Source organism: Cydia fagiglandana, chromosome Z (assembly GCF_963556715.1).
Source record: "Cydia fagiglandana chromosome Z, ilCydFagi1.1, whole genome shotgun sequence".
In the NCBI taxonomy this organism is placed as follows: Eukaryota; Metazoa; Arthropoda; class Insecta; order Lepidoptera; family Tortricidae; genus Cydia; species Cydia fagiglandana.
In genome coordinates this window covers 22950187-22974354 of record NC_085959.1, presented here as the reverse complement: position 1 = coordinate 22974354, position 24168 = coordinate 22950187, and the positions used below count along the sequence as shown (strand labels likewise).

The 24168-nt window shown below is 37.6% G+C and overlaps 1 protein-coding gene across 4 annotated transcripts; it reads left to right on the top strand.

Annotated features, from left to right (window-relative positions):
* Positions 1 to 231: 231 nt before the first annotated feature.
* On the top strand, positions 232 to 22708 carry LOC134679006 (proton-coupled amino acid transporter-like protein CG1139). Of its 4 annotated transcripts, none has more exons than XM_063537793.1 (9): positions 232 to 316; positions 6473 to 6539; positions 9843 to 9920; positions 10467 to 10617; positions 11146 to 11352; positions 12026 to 12298; positions 13434 to 13612; positions 17685 to 17872; positions 18278 to 22708. In XM_063537793.1, the coding sequence occupies exons 2-9, from the start codon at positions 6487 to 6489 to the stop codon at positions 18520 to 18522; spliced, it is 1374 nt and encodes a 457-aa protein (XP_063393863.1). In that variant the 5' UTR covers positions 232 to 316; positions 6473 to 6486; the 3' UTR covers positions 18523 to 22708. The 4 variants fall into 4 exon arrangements, with proteins under 4 accessions (XP_063393863.1, XP_063393862.1, XP_063393861.1 ...); XM_063537792.1 differs by having other exon boundaries at positions 307 to 427; XM_063537791.1 differs by lacking the exon at positions 232 to 316 and adding an exon at positions 2782 to 2936.
* The last annotated feature ends 1460 nt before the right edge of the window (positions 22709 to 24168 follow it).

The window sequence follows — 24168 nt, the reverse complement described above, 5'->3', positions numbered from 1 at the left end:
GTGTGTTCAGGGATCCGTAGTCAACTCGGAACCCTCACATATAAGCTATGTCCGCCCAGGGCTAAGCTCAGCGCATGATCTTGAAGTAGATCTGTTCAAGTCCGTGTTATTTACTTAATGGAAGTTGGGGACGAAACAGAAACGAACGACGAGTGAATTATGGATGATATGGACCATTTGTCAAGTTGGTAGGGCCGTGCTCGCTGTACGCCCGGCGCAACGCCGCCGGCGCGCTGTCGCCGCGCCGCCGCGCCGCTCGCTGTAACGCTCGTAGCCCGCCGCGCCGAGCCGAGTCTCTCGCCGCTCGACGGTCGAGGTAGGTGTACGTAACAAATTATCCACCCCGATGAGTGTTCATGTAAATACGAGTGTTATAAGTTTGCTACTCATTTGGAGCAAAACCATCAGACAAATTGCCTACATGAAAGTAAAAGTTACATAATTGAGTTTGTGTAAGTCCCTAAGTCATTAAAACAAATCGTGTTGTAAATATTTATATCCATGAATCTGGTGAGTAATTACCATTACTATTCATATTTTTATAAATTTACTTACGTTTAAACAAAAATAATATACTTAGATAGTAAAACTTATGATTGACTTGTTTACAGTTATACAACCCAAAATAACAGTTAGACTGATATCGTAAACAAAAATAAAGTAGATTCCCTTGGGTGTGTGAAAATACGTGTATAAAATGTAATTTTTGATTTAATATTTACTATTATTAATGTAAAAGAATAGTTTTGCTGATATGTTTGTATGGAGTCGATGTATTTAGACATAACCCGGTCACCATAATGGAGGGGTGAGGGTGGGTGCCGGAGCCGGCGGCGGGAAGGCCCCGCGCAGGCGCCGTGGACAGCGCTCCTAGCGCCAAACCATCCAATAACACACTAGCCCCATCACGGGCGCTCAATAATTCTATGACTAGACATAGGATTTAGAATTAAAGGACCTTTTGACGTATTGTAAACTGTTTGTACGTAATGTTTTTTTTATTATTGTAAGAAACGTAAGATGACTTCAGCCTGTTCAGTTCCTTTTTAGTGTTCCGTACAAAACTTTGTTCACGGAACACTTATGGGATCACTTCGGTCTTGCAAAGCAGTTAAATGCGTTTTTTTTCAGAGACCGTTTGACGTAGATACCTAAAATTTGGAAAAGTTATAGCAATTACCACCACTCATATTTTAAATAAGTCAAAACTGCTTATTTCTTATTTTTGGCAACTTTTGCTGTATACTTTTCTCGCGCTGCAACTGAAATTTAATATATAGTCTGTCAGGTCGATTATAAACCTGTAAGTAATTACCTACCTAGTTTCTATAAAATCATTTTTTTTTATATTTACTACTGTACGCAATGCCAAAAGAATTTAACTAGTCAAAATGAATTATAGGAGCTGAATCTTAAGGCGTCTATCAAGGGTCTATTAGCAGCCACCGAAAAGTGAAAAGTTCCACTACCTTTCCATCTGGCCCCATCATCGAGTTCGCCTCGGTGGCACCAAGTTATTGTCAATTGTCATTATTATACAATACATGATTAAGATTTCTGATCAATAAAGCTAGAAGTCAGACCAAGAAAAGTCTGCATCGGATACGACAGCCCACGAAGTGCACGTGTTATTTTAAACGTTAAACTTCTATGAAATTATGACGTATAAGTAAATAACACTTACACTGAGTGGTCTATCAACATCGCAAAAAAATCTAACAGTAGCAGTCAGTAAATACCTATATCTTTAAAAACTGATATATTGTACAAAAAAATTAAGTGAAAATTCTACAACATAATCTCATTTTATTCCGACAGTATACTTGTAGGTATATAATAAAAATTTTATAGTGACTCATAAGATTGGTAAGTCAGGAAAAAGTATATTCGTCCATTTACTTAGGACTATGAAGTAGCAGACAGGTAGGTACATATTAGATTTAAATTTCCCTCGAACAATATTTTTATATACCTACGTGTCTTAGGTTCCCTGATTTTTCAAAGTTGAAATTCTTATTAGCCTATTTTTTCCTTTAGTTTTTTCAAAGATGTACCTATTTGTAATGTTTTCTTCGCAGTTGGTCATTGGGTCAGGATGTGATGATGGGATCCTAGAAATCAAGAGAATTCACAATAGTTATAAAGTTATGCTGACGATTTCGGTGCTAAGCCCTCTGAATTGAAACAATTTTCGCCTTTTTGATTTTTTTCCTAAAAACGAAACGACAGAAAAGATATATTTAACTACTGAACCTATTCACAAAATTTCACGAGAATTGGTTGAGAAATGTGACCTGTGGACTGTGGAGGAGAACATCCTTTAAAACGGAGACCTTCGCTAATGCTTCGGTCAATTAATACCTTAAAATGATGGGATAGTTAGATTATTTATGAAGTCAGTTCTTTATTTGGTAATCTTAGTGTCACTTTTTCGTAACTTCAGGAAGCGCGTTTTGATTAAAAAAATGGTAATGTATAATTAAATTCTACTTATAACTAGGTAGGTACCTACTGTATAACTAGCTACTGTAAATCAGTGAAGTAAGTAGGTACTTTGAGGCATCGTTTAGAATAGGAATAAGAATTCAGAAACTTGGCAAGAATGACTGGCAGTTATATTGAAACAACTAAAATAACTCAGAAGTACCTACTAGATACACATGTATAACATATGTGTACCTGCTCCGTTTTAGCAGGCATCATCAATATCACTATTTTATGAAAGTATACCTAAACTAAATGGTAGAAAGTGTCACTCATTCATTTGCCGAGGATGTTAACTGGGCAGGGAACAATCACAGGCACCAGACACCTGTGTCGGTTACCCGTTTCTAGAAATGAGAGCGGTGGCCGTTCCCAGTAACCGGCCGACCGATTCCGCAGTCACGTCGCCATTCGCAAATAGCTGACACTGACACACCAACATTGTTACGCAAGTAAGGAATGGACTCATTTTAAATAGTTTAGTGACACATTTTGCTCATGCTTACAATATAGTGACTTTAAAAACGAAAGTCGTGATACAAGCAGCTAGTTACAACAGTAAGTTCGTTAGCCCAATGATAAACTAACTTTATTTATTTATTTGGTGCCAGCTAATTTGTTTGTGAAGAGAGTTATTTTGGTAAACTTTTCATTTCTAACCACGTTTTCGCTCTGTGATATAACAGATATAATTTGTTTTATACAATGTATAGATATGCAATATTATTGAACATAGGTAACGTCAAAATGAACATAAAATAGATACCGCTCTGTTGATCATTGCCGCGAAACGTCCTATCAATACGTTGATTAGACCTGCCCCTGCCCTGCATGCGCTTCATTAACTTTAATTGTCGCGCACTTGCATTAGGTACATATTACAATATATCATTTGATCGTAGCAAGCCGAATAGCGAACACCATTTGCGAACTGAGGGCCTACCGAGAACCGTGTTTGTTGCCTCTCTGTCGCACTTGTAAATTCGTACGTAAGTGTGACATGGAGGGAACGTAGTTCGCGGTAGGCTTTCTGAGAACGAGATTAAATGTAATTTTTTCTCTGCAGTGAAATGGTCGGCAATCCTAAAATTGGACAAGCGGTAGAGTTAGACCAATCAAAGTCTGCAACCATTTTGAAAGCACACTTTTATAGATGTTTGTTTTTTTAATAACACTTACACTGCATGTGCAATCATAATCGTTGAAGACTTATCTTGGCATAACTCTATACGCCGCTTAATAAATTAAGAATCCTAATAAAAAAGGACCTAAGAAGTATATTGAGACAAATTTTCGTTAGAAATACAATGAAAATATTAACCATACAAAATAATTAGCACGCAATGTAAAGCAACACACAAGCTACTGTCAAAGCTTGTTACTATAAAAAGACTCGTATTTCGTAACGTCACGTCATGTTACGTCTAGTAATGTTTGCAGTTCATTGCTGCTCGGTAAAAAAAATGAGTTATACATTATTAAGTGTAAATAAACAACATGATAACAAAAACAACATTAAAAATAAAAAAACTAAAATTGAACAGATCTTAAATTAACTTATAGGTAAAAAATGCTCCCCAGGTCACCTTCGTTTGTTATGGTGCCAGTGTAAATAAAAAATGTTTTTATTACGTAATCGATAAACATGGATGATTATTGATTACTCACCGTGTAGACATCATTAATACGTTTGAATCTAACATACGAATTACAATCAGGAGGTCGCGGACTCGAAAACAGTATCAAAATACAATCAGCAGGCATAGTCTCAAACTATAATAATTCATTGTTATATTCTAGGCCGTGCGTAGCGATCACACAATTGGTACTTATCATAATTTCACTCGTATGGTTGTGAATATGCCTATATAGCCATACTTATAGCGATATATTACCTATTACACGATATTAATATGATTGCACGTGATCGTGACCACGCGCCGCGGATACGCACATGTTTTGCGGTGGCCCATACCTAGCAATGTACAAATTGCAGAACATTCCCAAAAAGCGGAAACGTTCTCGAGAATGTTCTCAGAACATTCTTGCAACATGGAAATTATTGTTTAAACAAGATAATATACTTGAAATAAAGTTTAAATAGGCATAACTTAAAACTAAATGTTATTATGCATATATTATTGTCTATTACAGTTAGCTATTTTGTTGATGTGATAAATTTACCAATAAGTTGCTTAAATTCTCACTGTATATCAGAGAACATTTCGACTTTCAACAATATTTTTCAAAATTTTTTTTTGTTTTTATTAGCATCTAGAGGCCTCTATCTCCCGCCATGCCAAATCTCAGCGCGCTCGGACCAACTTGAAAAAAATTAAAAAAAAAGTCGGCCATTTTGTTTTTTTTTAATGCAGATTGTTTTGTCTCGGGGCCCTCTATCACATTTGGTCGAGCACCCCCCACCTGTCACGCACCGTTTAAAAGTTGCCATACAAAATAAAAGTGGCCAGTTTTCCCGCAATTGTCGCATTTTTCCAAAAAAAAAAATTCATAAGTATCTAAGTGACCCCGAGATTCCGTGACCAAAATTTCAGCGCGCTAGGACGAAATTAAAAAAGTTAAAAAAAGAAGTCGGCCATATTGAAAACAAATGGCGGCGTCAAAAACTGCCAGGGTCCCTCTATGACATTTGGTCGAGCACCCCCCACCTAAGTCTGACCGTGTGGTCGGGCCGTCATACATTTTTCTGACCGGAAGCGGACGACCAAAAGTCGGAATTTTCTGGGGGTAAGGACTACACCTAAACTGTCGTGAATATTCAAGGTATAAACTACGATAAATAAATAAATTCTCGTTCTCGAGAACATTCTCAGAAGTTACCGAGAATTTCTCATGTGGAAAGTTTCGCAACTTTGGAAAGTTCTCGTGCGTGCATTGCTACCCATACCACATTGTTATATCGATGCATTTGATTCCATACAATATTTTATCGGTTCACTGGTGCTAAACTAGGCTTCTAAGGAACAAACACAACGAACTAGAAAAACTTTTTGGACTAAAATATTGATTATAAACAATGGCGACAGAATTAAATAGGACCAAGGGATTATTACTTCAATTTGTGTTTTTTCTAAACTACGTGAATCACATTAAGCTATCGGTTCTAGTAGAGTAAGGTGCTGAGCTACTTGGAGAATAAAACCTAACATAGAAGGCGTTCCAACCAATCGTATTCGAGAAGTAACAAAATAATCCCATAGTCACATTTATCCCGGTTAATATCCGCTAATATCTTTATTGACTTATTGTGAGTGACGTATGGAGGAGGTGTGATATTTGTTCAATTGTGTCTCAAATTATTTTCGTTAAAATCTTGAAAAATCACTCAGGTGTGTTGCGCTCTTGCATACACAGAATTGTCGCGGTGCATACTTTGTTCTGTTAGAATTTGAAACAGACTAGACTATTCAGACCCATATCTTTCTTGGTCTTTGATGTTTTCTCACCGTCTGTGTATTCTCGCCTGATGTTCGCTCGAGAAGTACCTAGCATCATATAATTTATGTATTCCCATTTGTAATGAGATTTGGCTACAACACTATACAAGGTATTCAAATAGATATAGCGCTTCTTCTACAACATGTATTCGTATCTCACAAAAAATACAAAAAATATCAAGTACATATACTTATGTATATTTAAAAGAAACAGTCGATCCTGTGACATAACCTTCAGTCAGTGCACAGAACGGATCAATTAAGGAGATTGCGTCAGCAGAAGGCTCGCCTACTCCAACCGCTTCTCGCGCGACACGCTGATCAATGAGCCTATATATAGTGTACACACCAATGACGACAAGTAGCACAACTGACTGCGGCTAGTGCTCGATGGGGGACATCCTGAACCCATTATAGTACCCTGCTACCGCCTCCACGATCCGACACTCACTCGACATATTTGTCGTTAAGCGCACGCATCCGACCAGTCAACTCCCTATTGATTTGTAATTCCGATATATCGGTTGCAGGCGCCGCGTGCGTAATGGAGGAGAAGACAGAAACCGTACATTTGCAGCCGATAGCCGAGCCAACCAAGTAAGTCACTCGAGCTCTGGTTTATTTCAGGGTACCTAATTCTTCCTAGGTTCTTCTTCCTAAAGAATACTCGCATTGGGTTATCATGCACCTATTTACTTACCTACTTATAGGAAACTAGGACAAGCTCATCGGAAACGGGAAGATGTATCTCATCATCATCATCTGATATTGCCATCAAATAATGTATGTACATACCTACATGCCACGTAGGTTGGTACACCTACTAGATACTATGTGTAGTTGTGTACGTAGGTACTGTACTCGTACGTACTGTACAAAGCTGATAATTATTGTTTTACAATTCTATATCCACTTTTGTTATTAATTGAATTTTAACCAACATGCTTTGATAGAAATCCCTATTTCAGAGATTTCAAATACGAGTAGGTAGCGTAGCCGTATCTGAAATGCTTTTAATGAAATTGTTTTAATAATGGCAAATTGTAACAGTATGGCGCCCGTGTGAACATTTTTATCCATACCATAATTGTTGTGATAACCTGTACTTACTACTTTTTCTTTATAAACTACGTATATAGGTGAACAACGGTACAAACAGCTTTAAAAATGTAGTCAAGAAGGCAAGACTCGGAACCGGTTTTTACTTCATACAAAAAATACCGGTATTATTACGTTCTTTTTCGGTCTTTGGTTTATTATTTCATTTTTAATGGGACAATCTAATAATACGAAGTTGTTACCTAAATACATGATACAGTCCTACGTAAAGAGCATAAAATAATTAAAAATATTGGGCTACTTCGGGTTTTTTAAAAAAACCGGTTCCGAGCCCTGCAAGAAGGTACGTCAGCTGTTGTGGCAGAGATTTCGGGTTTCACCTTTCAAACAATAGTCGACTACTCGAAAATTCGTGCAATTTTCTGCTGCACTAATTGCAATTATTAATAGAATTTTTTTTAACATCATACCACAGAATAAATAATAGTACTATTAACAGCGGTTCAGGGTCGAAACATGCTGTCCCTTTCTAATATATGGCACTATCCCTTTCGGCTATTTAGGGTTGTCAATATTCAAGTGATTATCTTATCTGTGGTCGTGCACGCAAAAGGAAGTCAAGTGGTGCCAACCCTAATAATTTCTCGGAGCAATGCTAAGCCGTGCGGAGCCGAGTTTGGCCGAAGTCAGGAGTTTCGCACCCCTGATCATACCTTAATCTGTTAATCTGGATCTGGATCTGGATCTGTGTCGATTAGAAACAGCCTTCCGGCGCGATTCGGGAAATGAATTAGAGATGCACTAGATATGAAATAGTAAAGATAGGTGACGTTCCACGGCAGAAGGTACCATTGCCCCGGCTGAATATTGGAGCGGCGTTAATAATAGCGTAAGCGCCAGCCGCCATAAAGTACGTTTTGCCGTGGAACGTCATATATCTGCACTGTCTCATATCTAGTGAATCTCTAATTAATTTCTCGAATCGCGCCGTTCGATGCATTTCTTAAAAAATATTTTTTTTCTCTTATATTATAACATCCAATTCTATTAAAACGGCCAAGCTCAGGTAAAAATATAGACGCGGCATTTAGGTACCTATTCTAGAAATAGCAAAGACGATCTGACAGGCCTGCCCTATTTCGATCACAATGCTTGTGTCCACAGAATATCTAATAATATAATCTTACTACCAGCGGTAATTCTTTCGTATTCATATCTGGCTAGATGGTGTCCTGCGCACTATAATATATTTCAAACTCGAAGGGTAGGATAACACCTGTCATCTCCGTATAATTTATAACCTAAAAACGCCAAGTTCTGCAAAATTATATTGAATTGACAGGTGTCATCCTATCCTTCCGAGTTTGAAATAGTATTTTATGCAACCGTTGTTTAAGAGAGGTCAAAAAAGGCGAGTGGCGGAGTAACAATTTGAGGCGAAGCCGAAAATTGTTAATAAAGACGCCACGATTATTTTTTGACTCAGTTAATCAACGTTGCATACAACACTTTTTCTATGACCAAGCACTTTGAAATAAAATTGTACTTAAATTTAAGAAATATTTTTAAATCAAGAAAGAGCAAAAATGGAGGGTACGGGCGGGAAAAGAATATATGAATGAATAAAATTAAAAAAAAATGTCTATGGTTCACTTATTTGTCAGAGATGACATTTAAAATAAGGTTGGCAACACTGTTTCATTCAATATTTTTTAAGTGGTAATGACACGAAGTATCGTAAAATCGTCAAAAAGATACTGCGTGTATGCACAAATTCTTTTTTGGGGAATAGACTAAAGACTTGTCTTGACAACTAAAGTGCGTCAAGCAAATCTTGTCAGTAGCAATGTAAAGCAAACTAAAGTAGGGCAACACTCAAAGAGTAGTATTGCGCTAAGAAAAGCAGCAATGTACAATGTACATCGAACCAAAACTTTTTTTCCGCTGAGCGCGCCCGTCAATTCAAATTGTCACTCGCGGATTCTCTATTGAAAATGTTTGAAATTGTTATTAATAGGTATGGACGAACAATTTAAAAGCGGTGTGTGATGTTGATAATAATGATTAACTAATTTGAAGGTCTCAAAATAAAATTAGAAGTGGACTATGCCGTTAAACAAGAATGTATGAATAAAATCATTGCTTCAGCAGGTAGATGTCCTACTACTGGATTTTAATATTTTATTAGATTTCTCAGTTGCCACCGTAGGCATTGTAGGCATCTTAGCTTTGATTAAGCACAATCTTATTTAATATATTGGTATTTAATGGTGACACAGCAGAAATATCTCTTGAAATAGAATCGATTCAGAATGTAAACAAAGATGATGGCTGTCATTCCCGATCCACATTCCACAGATAAAGCACAGATGACACGCGATTTTCGAATTATTCGAACATAGTGTTGCTAACCCGCGATTTTTCAAATTTGCCGCCGTTTGCTACTGCCAAGATTTGCTTGACCCAGTATATAAGCAAAGGTAGGGTTTTAAAGGTGTGTGCACGACCCTTTAAATGACAAATAAAAGTACGGGAGTAGAAAAAATACATATTATAACCGTTTTGTACGTCCTATCGTCATACTTCTTGGCTAAGAAATTCTAATCGCTGGGATGTAGGTACTAGGACTAAGTACTAGGTAGGTAGAGTCGGACCAAAAAAAGTCTACAGCAGATTTGATAGCCCACGCAGTGCAAGTGTTATTTATACGGTGTCATAATTTCATAGAAGTTTGACGTTTAAAATAACATTTGCACTGCGTGGGCTATCAAATCCGCTGCAGAGTTTTCTGCAAGAAACAATCATACCTACTGAACGTACAATTTGCGTCCCTATTTCCAGAGATGGCGTCCCCGCCAGTTTTGCTGACGACGACGACTATGATCCGCACGAGCACCGACAAGTGAACAGGCCCACCAAGTAAGTTTGGATCTAACGTAAACAAATGAAAAACTTGGGGGCGTAAATGACAAAATTAATGAATTTTCAAACTAAATTGTGTTTCATATCAAATGAAAGAGCTCATTTTGAGAATCTCAAATATATTTTTTGTAATTTTAAAATAAATAGTTTAGAAGTTATTTAAGAACCCCCCCCCCCCCCCTTTATCTCCGAAACTACCGAGTCTAAAATTTTGAAAATATATGCAATATAGTTCTTTACCTATTAACAACAGGAATCACTTAGTTTTTGATCCGACCCCTACGGGTTTTTTAAAGGCATTTCACGCGCGTTTCACATAAAAAAAATACATTATTAAAAATTGGGTAATGTACGGAATTCCTGTACCAAGCGTTCCCTTAGAACGCGAGTCCGATTCGCACTTGACCAATTTTTTTAATAGGTAGATTCAAAAAAAAATCTTAAGTCTGTACCCCTCATGTAAATCAGAATTCGATTCGTTTTCATATTTTAGAAATCGGTACCGCACATAATATTTTTAAGTAAGTAAGCTTTACATTGCAGTGACTTCGAGACGCTCGTGCACCTGCTGAAGTGCAGCTTGGGCACGGGCATCCTCGCCATGCCGCAGGCGTTCGCGCGCTCCGGTCTCATCACCGGCATCATATCCACCGTCATCGTCGGCGCGCTCTGCACCTACTGTTTACATGTTCTGGTTTGTACCAGTACCCTATCTGTTGATTCGGTACTGAGCGTTAAATGTTTTCGGGTTTCACTAGTGGTTCGCACCGAAAAGAGACCACGCGTAACAATTATAATGTCCCTAACTTGTTGAGCGCTAGCTTTATGAAAACTTTAAAAATTTTATAACGTCTAACCTAAATTAGTGGATAGTTATAAAAAATCGAATACCTGAATACGAGTATTATCAAGAATACAAAAGCTCTTCTTATTCTGGTAGTGCGAATACGAATATCAACGCCATATCCGAGTTTCTGTCTGCACTTAATAATAGTTTCTAGTATGTAGGTAAGGTAAATGTCCTAGTGCTCGAAAATTAGCGTGGTTAGATATAAATGTTTAAGAGAAAACTAATTTTAATATCGTTAAAATATTACGGAATAATTAGACCGGAGGGCATACAGTGAGCACAAACCACAATGATTTAAACGACGACTAACGGAAAATCGTAGGAGTAGTAAAAACCGATGTCCATACTAGCTAGTTTTGTGTATGTGTGCAGGTGCGCTCCCAGTACGAGCTGTGCAAGCGCCTGCGGGTGCCGCTGCTGACGTACCCGGAGTCTATGGCGGCGGCGCTGTCGCGCGGGCCGCCCATGCTGCGCGTGCTGGCCCGCCCCTCGGCGCTCGCTGTCGACATATTCCTCGTTGTCTACCAGCTTGGAATCTGCTGCGTCTATATTGTCTTCATTGCGGAAAATATTAAAGCGGTATTTACAAGTTATGTTTACTTGCCACTGATATTTGTAGCCAATTATCTCGACGCCTACCTATGACTTTATAACACCACATTGGCAACCAATTGACATAATAAAGGTATTTTAGGTATTATTAAATATGTGTAAAATTTAGATAATGAGCAAGAGAGATTCGGGTCGGGAACCCTAAAAAGGACAGGATATAGACATCTAAATTGACTAATGACTTATTTCTCAATCTTAAGTATTTAATCAAAGTTTACTAACTGATACTAGAATTTGTGATCACTAACTTTGAAAAGTGCAGCACAGTGTTATATAACAACAGCCTACATTGTTGAGCGTTAGATATTAGAATATACAGTAATTGGCGAGTAAATTGGGCGAGTTTTTATTAGAAAGCTATTTTATTCGTTGAACTTCGAACGATTCCAATATGTGTCAGATATAAATTGAATCCGTAAGATGTATTTCCTGTTCGTGCCTAATATAACTCCGGAGGGAACAAATATGCTTCATAAGCGGCCATTTAAAGCGAGGTCATCGCATTGCAGGCACTTTAAGTGGCCGCCTTCTCGCCGCCGCTTAGGTCAGGACGTGCCCTTTGCATCATTAATGCGTCCATATTCATCAACAGTTCAACTGTCGGCATACACATGACCAATGACGTTTCTATTGATTTCAGATGGTCGATGATTACTATGTGATGGACGTGAAACTCCACATGGTTATTATCCTGGGACCGTTGATCGCATTCAACTGTATCCCCAATTTGAAGATCCTGGCGCCATTCTCAACCCTAGCAAATCTAATCACTTTCGTCGGCCTCGGTATTGTGCTGTACTTTTTACTGGGGACTGAGAAGAAATCACAAACGCCTTTGGACCTCTGGGGCTCCTTTAAGACATACCCTTTGTTTTTCGGGACTATTCTGTTTGCGCTTACTGCTGTGGGGGTTGTAAGTATTAGTAGGTACTTAATTAACAGATCACTATAGCTTTGCGATGGACTCTACATACCTATTGCTTTAATTGCCCAGCAGCTTTTATTAATAGCTAATGCGTAACAATTACCTACTGCACATGACTCTCCACTGTGAGGAAGGTAGGACCTACAGATGTATAACCATATCCCAACATGTCTTGATTTATATAATTGAAGATGTGAGTAGAGTAAAAAATGTAATCCTTTTTTTTACTCTCGTCCTCGTCCGTCTGTTTGTATCTACCTATGCTATGTATGTAGGGACCTATGTATGTTCGCAATAAACTTAAAAACGACCTACTGAACGGATTTTCATGCGGTTGCACCTATGTAGTCTGTGCAGAGTCGTAGAATGTATTGGTTCCCTTATATTTCACGACTCTTCTCTTTCCGCACAGACTATCAATAAAAGCATTATTGAAGAAGGTTTGAGTTTATGATTTATTGAGGTTTTGTGTAACCCGTGCGAATCCAGGGCGAATAATTTACGAGATTTATACATATGTAGTTACAAGATAATAGATATTCACTTTGCTCTTTATTTTTTTGTTTGCGTACATCCGAATAAGTCGTTCGCTATAACAAACACGCACTGCAAAAAAATATTCTTGTTATCAAGTTTACAATAATTACCTTCCTGTACCTACTGTACTCGTTTACTGATATATTTATGCCTTGGTTTATTATAAGCAGTTTTATATAAATTGATCTGGATCCAACAGTACGTTTTATCCCCTCCGACCGCGTAGTTCAACAGTTTGATCCGGCACGTCGGATGCGGATGTCAAGGAATTTTAATTCCTCGATCCTGTTCGACCTCGCGGGCTATAAACATTATTAGGGCTATTAGAAGTATAACAATGTTTATAATCCACTTAGTTCGATTATCGAGCCACGAGAAACTCTAAAACTCCACGTAGTTCCAACTAAGTGGAATATGAAAATCCTTATACTCCTAATGGGCGGAATTGAAATGAAAAGTCCTTCTCACCGAACTTGTCGCACAAGATTGCACCACACGGCAATATAGGGAGGGCTTAGCCAACTACTAGCCAAAGTTTAGTATGCAGGATTGGATAGACAATAAACTGAGTGTTTGTGGTCGGCAGGTGATCGCATTGGAGAACAACATGAAAACGCCCAAGTCTTTCGGGAAGCCGTTCGGCGTGCTCAACGTGGGCATGACGTTTATCGTGCTGCTTTACATCGCCGTCGGCGCCATCGGCTACGTGTTCTGCGTTGAGAAGTGCAGCGACTCCGTCACGCTTGATCTTCCTCAGAACTCATGGTGAGTTTTTCAGTACCTAATACTAGCTATTAGTTACTATTATGAGTTTTTATTTATAGTACGCAGATGTATTAAATATGTAGGTATAATTTATCGTTTCTTGCCAATGTATAGAAACGTTACTAGGTATATCTGCGCTGTAGGCTAAACACATAATTAGCGCGACAGTATCTCGCTGTGAGATAGACTACCCATCCCTCTTTCATTAATACAGTTAGAAAAATTAAATGACGGGTAGTCTATTTTGCGGCGAGATACTGTCGTGCCAATCACGCCCGGCTGGCGTTTTAATGCTACCCGGCGAGCCGCGAGTGCGTCCAACGACATACTCAAACGAGGTTTAGCTTGCGTACGCTTTGGTTCTTCGTCTACTATCATATACCTATGTAAAGAAAATTTATATAGGTAGATAAATAGTGAAAGCGTGGCATTGTATTATATTATAAAGGTCTGAGGTCTGATAAAGAATAAGGTGCATTCAGGAAACTGCGAGACAAAAGTAATTCTGAAACTGAAAAATATCTTTCAACATGTATTGTAGGTATAACCATTACACTTTTGCAACACGTCCGCAACGCTTGCCAAGTTTTGTTGTAGGTCTATACCACAAATACACACCACAATATAGTTTGGGTAGATATTTGTGATTCTTAAATTATAACATTAACAATTGCACCTTAATAAGCTTACGTAATTTTTACGGCAACTAACTAAGTAGTAGATCATTCTCTGTTAGAATTAGGTACCCCAAAACGAACATTTATTACCTATGCCACGCTTCCAAATTCCGTTATACTGGAGTCAGTTACGGATCGCTGCCATATATGACCCAAAAATTTTTTATTAAGCTATGAGCTTCATCCCATATGATGTCTGAGTAATTCTAAGCATTTCTAGCCTCGGAGGCGAGAAGAAGCGTGCGTCTAGTTGAGGAGGGCGGAGTACAAAGATGGCCGCCACCCGTCATCATTCAAAAAAATCTGTTCTGGTCTTGGTGGCTACTAGGTCAAGTTTGGTATCATTTTCGTATAAACCGAAGACGTGGAATTCATTGCTGATATTTGTTTTTTTCAGTTTCATAGTAATTTTGGAAGAAAAACGTAAAAAGATAAAAATTTGGGATGGAGGTTTTTGCTTTGAGAGCTAATAACTTTTGTATAGTGGCCAAAAGTATCATACAAAAAATACTATAATAAAGCGCAATTCATGCAGCTTCTAAACATATACATGTTTAGTAATATCCTACTGCAAAAAGATGGTGAAAAAATTATTAAATGACCGCAGCGCGGGTAGTTGGACTTTCGTTTATCTTGCGGACCGTCGTTTATCTTACGAAATGGTCGAGTACGAGTATCTACGTAGGTAACTATGCTTACTTTGCTAGATTTTATGATGACGAATAAAATGCTTTCTGTATATTTAATGTCCGCAGTTTCCAGTACACAGACATAATTCTGGTATAGGTTAAAAAAATACACACAGGTATCCCCATGTCTAAAGAGGAGGGCGGCTCGCTTAACAAATAAGATCATGTACAACCGCAATTTCAGGTTGGGTTAAGTTAGGTTCGATAGGCACTGGTCCCACCGCGAGCTAGTAAGCTATGAGCTATCGGCTATAAACACGAACAAAAGATAAGCACTCCCGTGTAAATAAAAGAGACACGGCGATATTTATAGTTACTCGCCCAGCGGTGAGCTAGAAATATCGCCGTGGTTTGTCACCAAGTCATACTTGCATAACCTATATTAGTATGACAAATATACATAGCTGTTATGATTTCTAAATGTAAGCTCTCAGCATAATAGTTATTTGTTTTACAAGGGGGCAAAGTTGTTGTTTAACCGCTCGTGCTAATATTGATACCCGATCAAACGAAAGATTTCAAAATTGAACCACGAGCGTTCGAAAAATGGAATCTTGAGCGATGTAATGGTTTCAAAGAACGAGGGTTAAACAAAATTTGCCGCCGAGTGAAACACAGAATTTTCATCACACCAACCTGAAGCAAATATTAAATGTAAAATATCAAACAAAATCAAACCAAATCAAATCCAAATGAATGTTATGTGCAGGTTGAAGTTATTTATTAAAAATAACAAGTAAGTACCTATAAAATTACTTAAAGTGAGTTATAGCATGAAAATTATCGTGAAAATAAATATTTTGCCTCTTCCTAAGTAGTACAATTTCTCTCATAAATAGTGTTTTAGTATTATCAGCAAAAATAAGAGCGCTATTTTATTAGAATAATTTCATTCATAATAGTTATTTCTCGGACCCAATTTTGGACCCGGGTATATCCTTAAACTACGTTCAAAAGAGAGGTATGGGCACTGTGAATGTCATCTCGCTTTGTGTGGTAGGGCACAGCACAGCGGACGTCATTCCAGATCTATCCGAGCAGAGCCCAACTGGGGAAGTACGTACTTACCTCCACCTTACAGAAAACACCGGTCAAATAACACTAGGCCCCACTCAAATCGTTGCAAGTGCATTAAAATTAAAGTGCATAAAATTATGTCTGTATGATGAATTATGTCTGGTTGAAAGTATTTTATTCGTCATCATAAAATCTAGCAAAGTAAGCATACCTACGTAGATACTCGTACTCGATCATTTTGTAAGATAAACGACGGTCCGCAAGATAAACGAAAGTCCAACTACCCGCGCTGCGGTCATTTAATAATTTTTTCACCATCTTGTTGCAGTAGGATATTACTCAACGTGTATATGTTTAGAATCTGCATGAATTACGCTTTATTATAGTATTTTTTATATGATATTTTTGGCCACTATACAAAAGTTATTAGCTCTCAAAGCAATAACCTCCATCCTAAATTTTCATCTTTTTACGTTTTTCTTGTAAAATTACTATGAAGCTGAAAAAAACAAATATCAGCAATGAATTCTACGTCTCCGGTTTATACGAAAATGATACCAAACTTGCCCTAGTAGCCACCAGGACCAGAACAGATTTTTTTGAATGATGACGGGTGGCGGCCATCTTTGTACCCCCCCTCCCCTTATTGCCTCCCAGGCTTGAAATGCTTAGAATTACTCAAAGATCATATGTGATGAAGCTCATAGCTTAATAAAAATTTTTTGGGTCAACTTCATAACTGACTCCGCTATTATTTAGGTACCTAAAGCCGAACTCGCGTACTTACATAATGGTCATGGCTGCAAGATCATCTGTATAATATGCACTGTATGCAATTGGTTTTCATATGTACGGCTTTTTTTACGTACACTGGTTATCGAATTATCTGTGACAATTTAAAATTGACGATTTAAATTGGATAGGTGGTCAGATCGTATCTGTGCAATGTATATCTAAGTATTCATTAAGACTTACCTCACAAACTTCTATTTTCTTTAAAGCAGTCACCATTGGTACATTAGCTAACACAATGGAAAATCGGTAAGTTAATTATAGTCGATGTTGTTGTAGTTATACGTTACCTCGTTGTGTTCGCCGGTGAAAGCTACATAACCAAAGCTTACTGAAATACTTAATGTGGAAATATCTGCATAAAAGAAGCAACACATATTGTATATGTCGTAATCTAAAAAGAAACAATAATTGTGTATTTATACAGAAATCGAGAATTGTTTTAATAAACAGTCGGAAATACCTACTCATAAATATGTTGTGCACCTGCACATGTAAATATAGATACACCTGCATTTTTATTTACATTTAATGTTGCATATAACTTTAGGTAAAGGCAGGTAACTTGAGATACCATTGTCGACTACTTATCTGCTCTCTGCACATGGTGAATCATTAGTATTTTGTTTAACACTCTTGACAGAGACAACAGTCTAACTACTAAATTTAAAAAGGACATTTACTATAGGTACCTACATTGTTGACTATACAGCTTTTCCTAAATAAAATCATGTCAAATTGTAAATAATTTATGGATTGTGTACCGACTGAATTATTGTTAAGGATTCTTAATCTGAGTGAGACCAAGTACCTAGGTACATCTACTTCCAAAAAAGAACTACACCTTAATTGGTAATCTGGCGAACGACCATAGATTAACGGAAACTATATTTACAGGGTTGCGACGAGCGTGAAAGCGATGTTCTCGGTGGCCATTTTCATAAGCTACGGGCTGCAGTGTTACGTGCCGGTGGACGTGGTGTGGAGCGGCTACCTGCGCCCGCGGCTTCTACAGTCCCACGCGTCGCAGCCCAAACTTGTCGCGTCGGAATACGCCCTCCGGATCGCACTGTGCCTTCTCACGTGTAAGTAAATGCAGTTCGGAAGGAATTAGTAGTTTTCCTTTCGTTTTGCAGTAAAATGTTTCAACTATCGCACAAAAACAAAATCTAAATTAATATAAAAGTCGATGGTGTCATTGCCAGATACCTAGGTACTTATAATTTAAGAAATTTCTGCGAAATACGAGTAGATATAATATTTTCTTAGGACTAAAGTTATATTAATAAAAAGTAAACCATGCAGAAGAATCAGTAACCGAAATATTAATAATATTCAGCTGATCCACCCCCATTCGCAGAGGTTATTCTCTTACAATAAAGTCGCATCAAGATCATTTCGAACGCCTCGCTCGCTTAGCAACTTCTGCTGCTGCCTTTACTGTATCAACGGCCCTAATGATGCCAACATTACCCATGTTGTTTGTACAGTCGTGTTCGCGGTGTCAATCCCCCGACTGGGGTTGTTCATCTCGCTGTTCGGTGCGCTGTGTTTGTCGGCGCTGGGCATCTGCTTCCCGGCGCTGATGGAAATGTGCTTGTCGTGGGCGGACGCGGCCGCGACGGGCGGCGGACGCCTTCGTCGCCTCAAAGATTGGCTGCTGTTCATCTTCGGCATCATCGGCCTGGTTGTCGGCACCGCCACGGCGCTGCTCGCCATTGTGGAATCATTCTAGACCCCGCTCGCACTGGCAAACTAGAAAGTGCCTATGCTTGCATTTGCCAGAACACACGTGCAAATAGTGACACTGCTGACAGCTAGCTTTTGTTGTAGATACCGTAGGATTAAGATATAAACATTATAATTATTATATAAGGATAGCAATAATTACTGTGATTCACCAGATTACTGATGTCTATAATGCTGGCAATGATTATTGTACCTACCTACTTCTAAATCTTTTCCAATGATACAAAGCTTAGGAACCAAAGAAAGAAAAAAGACATACTTAGTAAGTATTTTTATTTACTTATTAAGTATTTTTATATGTATATACCTTAATATTATTTATAAAAACAATGTTAAAATAGATTGTTTAAAGATATTTTACGATACGTTATAATATTGTTTTAAGACTCACAAGAACTTAGCCGTCGCCATACAATCGAATAAGTTATTAACATAAGATACTTTGACTGTATGGCGTCAGCTACTAGTTATCTTGTGAGTTTTAAGTTTTTCTAAGGCATCGTCTGCCGGGCTAGCTCAGGAGTGGCGCGTCAGTATCTACGAGTAGTCCTCGAGATAGACTACCCGCCTTCTTTAATTAAAAGCAATTAGAAAAAGACTGGTAGTCTATCTCGCGGGCGAGATACCGATACCGTCGCGCCAACTCCTGAGCTAGGCCTGGGCTATCTAGGTACTGGTAAATGAGAGTTTCTTGACGGTTGTGTGGGAAGACGGTAGAGGTATTCCCACACAACACTTGAACAATATCAATGTTCTGACTTACCGAAAATAAATAAGTGTGCGATATCTCTTTATTTTACTAAGAAGAAATCGTATAGGTACTGAACTTGTGATCGATCTTATTTTTGGCGTAACCTCATGATGAATAGTTTCCATAATATGGCCATGCACGCAGCCATGCACCAACTTGGAGTCACATCGTCCCAATCGAATGAGCCAGGCCTCGAAACACGGGATGCTGACAACCTCTGGAATAAAGTTTATTGTGCGCTATTCGTAACCAGTCTTTGGGGGCACTAGAATAGATATTATAATATATTATATCAACATCCTACCGGTTATGGCCACGGCAACTGATGGGTTTGTACTAGCTAATGAGAGCGACAATCGTGACCTCTCAGGTGGCTGACGTAGCCATTTTTGGAGTGAATGTACGGCCACACTTACTGCATATCAGCACCCCTTCGACAAAATTCTAGTTGAGATGGTGGGGTCTTTAACTTGAACTAAAATTTTACTTTTGTATATAGGTACTCACTGTATGCCTCCACTTTGGTCGATCTTGTGCCGAAGTCTCCTAGTGCGATGGTGACATTGAACCATCGCACTGGGAGACTTCGGCACAATCTCCGCATACCATAATAAGGGACCGTCCGTTCGACAGCACTACTTATACGCGTTGCGAATTGCAAACCATGACTTTTCGGCTTGCGTTGGTTAACAAGCTCTTATATTTACCAGATCTTAGATGCAGAAACAGTAATAATAATAAAGCATTTTATCTTAACTGTGTCGGTTGCACACGTGCATAATTATTAATTATTTTTTATTTGTTCTTGTTATTGTTCCTACTAGTATGCATGTGTTTTGGATAGTTAATGGTGTGCTACTTTTCTGTGGATGTGGACGGAAGTACCTATTTAGTACCTATTTATGTTTATATCAAATTTTTCCTACTAACTAGATAAGAACGGTTTCATCTTCCCAAAAAGAAAAGCTTATTTTTGACAGCACGCATGTAATCACTAGGTGGCGAAGTTGTTGAACCATACAATATGTAAATTAACGAAAAACATTCACACTGAGCAACTTTTACTATGGCACCAACCCCGGAATCGCGAGAAAAATTTGGTAGTTTCATATTTTTTGCTGGTCTGGCGTTAGTTTCCTATGGGAGAGTCCTTTTTTGGCGATTTTGGGGTTAGCGCCATAGTAAAAGTTGCTCAGTGTGACCTACACATTGACGGTTTAAATAAATGTTTTTCGTTAATTTTACACACTGTAATAGTTCGTGTCATCCACGATGACGCGCAGATTTGTCAAATTTAACCTTTAATTACATGACAATACGGGTCATCTTCGTGAATGACACTATCTATAAGTTCCTAATTAGGCAAAAGGTCTTTGATACATGCAAGATGATGTTGTTTGTACCTACCTGTTAACGTCAATAATTAATTAGTCTTCTCTTTCTAATGTCTGTTTTCACTGACGAATTAACAATCAACGACTTGGTGGGCCAATAATTAATCAATAATTAATTGACAACATTTCAATATAACTAGTTCACAACCTATACTTATATAAAATAAGTACCTACATACGTTTTACAGGTACTACCTAGGAAATATTTATAAACTGACATTTTACATAAATTGCGAAAACGTGTAAACAGGGAACCGCACACGCTATGAGTATTATGACGGTAGTGATGGTTTAATAAAATTTAACTACGTACCTATATTTTGATTACTACCGGTGTAAGTACATTCCTACTTCATGAAAATTTATTGAGACCTAGACTAATTCAAATAACTGCGGTACCTACAGAATAATTCAATGAGAGACGATATTATATTATATGGGTACTGGGATTAAATTGAGTCAATGAATTCCTAGTGGTATCAATAAATGGTAATAAGTATCCAAGGTTTACACTGTCATTATATTTGCCATTTAGGATTTCTTCCACCCACCGTACTCGTATTCACATTTACAACATATTTTCTGGCTTCTTTTGATAGTTATTGATTTTATCAAGTTTTATTACCCGATCCGTTTGTTAACTAAAAATAGGAAATCAAGATAAAAATCGCCACTCGTTGCAAATTTCGTTGCTTTCCTATTACGAGCCCCGATGCATATGTTTTCGTCAGGTGACCCCATTTTTTGAGGTTCTCGCGTTTGTTCAAAAATAATGTTTTTGTTTAAAAAATACTAATATTTAATGCTTATACTAATGTAATTTAATTTTATATGGTAATACTCTGCAATAACTAAATCCAAATACAAGAAATACCGTTTGTACTGAAAGAAAAAAAATAATGATTTTTTATTTTTTTTTAGACGGGTAGGATTACAACATATGTGAAAAAGGCTATTACCAGGGAAAGCAATAGGGCTCTGCCAATGTACTGACAATTTTGTTTCGAGCCCATGCATGCAGCAGTGCTGTAGGAGAGGACAATATGATTTGAACAACGTTTTTGAAAATTCCTTTTTTTCAGCAATAAAAGTCTCATGCAATTTTATTATGCGATCAAAATAAACTACATTAAACATTGCTATTATGGTTCCCATTACTGGGTCATTATATGTTCATGTGTAAAATTTATTAAAATAAAGAAAATTGTTGCGCGGAACTAGACGAAATCATTTGCATCGGGGCTCGTAGTTGTTAGTGAACTGAAATGTTGTCAATTTGTGAAATATGTTAATTATGATTTCATTAACAGTCCATAATTAAATTATAAATGTAGATATTTTAACAATATATTGATTAAGTATACAGGGTGATTCAGGAGACGTGAGCAGGACTAAGACGTTGCGCCTTTTGTAAATTATAAGCAACTGTTTCGTATCAGTATTAGTGAGATTAACGTTAATTTTCTACTCGTGTTGAAAAAAAAATTGATAAATTTATTTACGACATGCATGGTCACCCTAAAATTAGAATACTAAACTACTGATATTCTGTGGCAAATTGATTGTCATCACTGTCATCACGGTATGGTTACTTTTGAAAACTCGTATCTCACTCAAGTTTGACAGTTTATTTCTTCGTAATCATCAAATGCTGTCATTACGGTTAAAGAGGTTTTATGGTTATTAATTGGGTCTTGTAGGGTAACCATGATTGTAGAGAATTAAATTTGCCCTCACCAAAAAGTTAAAAAATAGGAAAAATTGTGGTTGTTTCACCTAAATACGACGGTGATCGGTCAATTATCAGTTACTGAGTGTGCAGGATTAGTCCTGCTCACGTCTCATGAATCACCCTGTATATACCAGAGTTTAAATAGCTTTTTCTTTATGATGTAGATTACCTGCAACAGTTGCAACTAATGTTTTTTTTATCAGTTGCATGAAACAACCTAATAGACACACTTCCAAACCAATCGCTAATATGAGCTTGTGACTTTTTGTAAAAATAAAAGGTAACATTTTTTGTATTCCGTTTTTTCATTGGTCCTGTTAACTCCTTGTTAATTCACTATGTTGACACATGAATTTATTATAAACTCGAGTCACAAAGAGTTTGATGACTCCTACGTAGGGTTGCCAGATGATCGGGATTTGGAGGGATTCTCCGATTTTTAGCATATGTTCCCGATTCCCGACAAAGTGTAAATTGTCCCGAAAAACAACTTCACGTTATAAAACAATGCAATTTCAAGTTCTGAACTGTCGTCGAGCGAGCGAGCGACCCGTGTCGAGCGTAGTGCCAATAATGTAAAATATCGTTGTTTTTAATACAATTACTTTAATTTGAATGTTCTTTTTTCCCGACTTCAGTCCCAAAATCCCGAAAAATTTATAGTTTTTCTCGATAATAGCGCCTTTCGATCGGGCAACACTACTCCTACGCCTCGTATATGTTTAATAGGGACCAATAAGGACCACTCCTTATTGGTCGAAGTTATATTTTTCTACGAAGCGCTTGCTTAATGTAAAGTCTATCTGTACCTGATAAAGGTAATTTATTTTTCCAGAAAATTTATTTATAAATGATACAATACATAGGAACATCTTTAATAAAATAATATTAGGGGTAATAGTATAATTAGGGTTGATACATTTTAAGGGTAGTTACCGCGCTTTTTTTAAATTTTAGACATTACAAAATTATTCTTTGGTATTTTTTTATTGTTCTTTGTGGGGTGATGAATTAGATTGGTTTTTTAGTGCTAGATTTCACATTAAGTAAGCGGGTGCCCCGTAGAAAAATATAACTTCAACGATATAAGGACCACCCTAATGTTTATTTTGGAGCCACTTAAATAAGTGTTCAGAGCGGCTACCGCGAAAACCGAAATTCGCAAATTGCGGGGATCTTTCTCTTTTACTCCAATGAAGGCGTAATTAGAGTGACAGAGAAAAATCCCCGCAATTTGCGAACTTCGATTTTCGCGGTTATAGCCCTATTCTTTAGTGTCAGAGGCTAATATATTTTTAGATCACTGGACCAGTGAAGTAAGTAAGCCATACCTTATTAAATAACCTTAGTAACTCATAAACATGATAAGTATATGTAGTTACATGACCGCAAATGTTCTTTTTTCTAATTTTAAGTAAGATTATACATCGCAACTACGTGAAGGAATTGCGTTGCCTATGTTGTTTATTGCTGTAACAACGATACAACGTCGATGTAACCACGATAGACGATGTGCACGCGACTATCAAGCTCTTAACAGGGTCATACAACAATTATGTTCACGGTTGTCGACGTAGGTAGGTACCAACTTAAGAACTTTAAAGCCTATTTTTTTGATTGAACGCTTATCCGCATAAAGGGGTAGAACACTTTTGTCCACAGGAGTGTCAACTTCGGTTTTCAAATCTGTGTATGACCCAAACTCAGACTGAAAACAGGCAGAAGTGCGGTTAAATAAGGATAATGAAAACTCAC

What these genes read in the sequence shown, in the direction of transcription:
- LOC134679006 (XM_063537793.1), top strand. Translation starts at nt 6,487, where the DNA reads ATGGAGGAGAAGACAGAAACCGTACATTTGCAGCCGATAGCCGAGCCA. An exon ending in CCGATAGCCGAGCCAACCAA is followed by an intron (nt 6,540 to 9,842) that starts GTAAGTCACTCG and finishes CCCTATTTCCAG; the next exon opens with AGATGGCGTCCCCGCCAGTT. An exon ending in TTGCGGAAAATATTAAAGCG is followed by an intron (nt 11,353 to 12,025) that starts GTATTTACAAGT and finishes TATTGATTTCAG; the next exon opens with ATGGTCGATGATTACTATGT.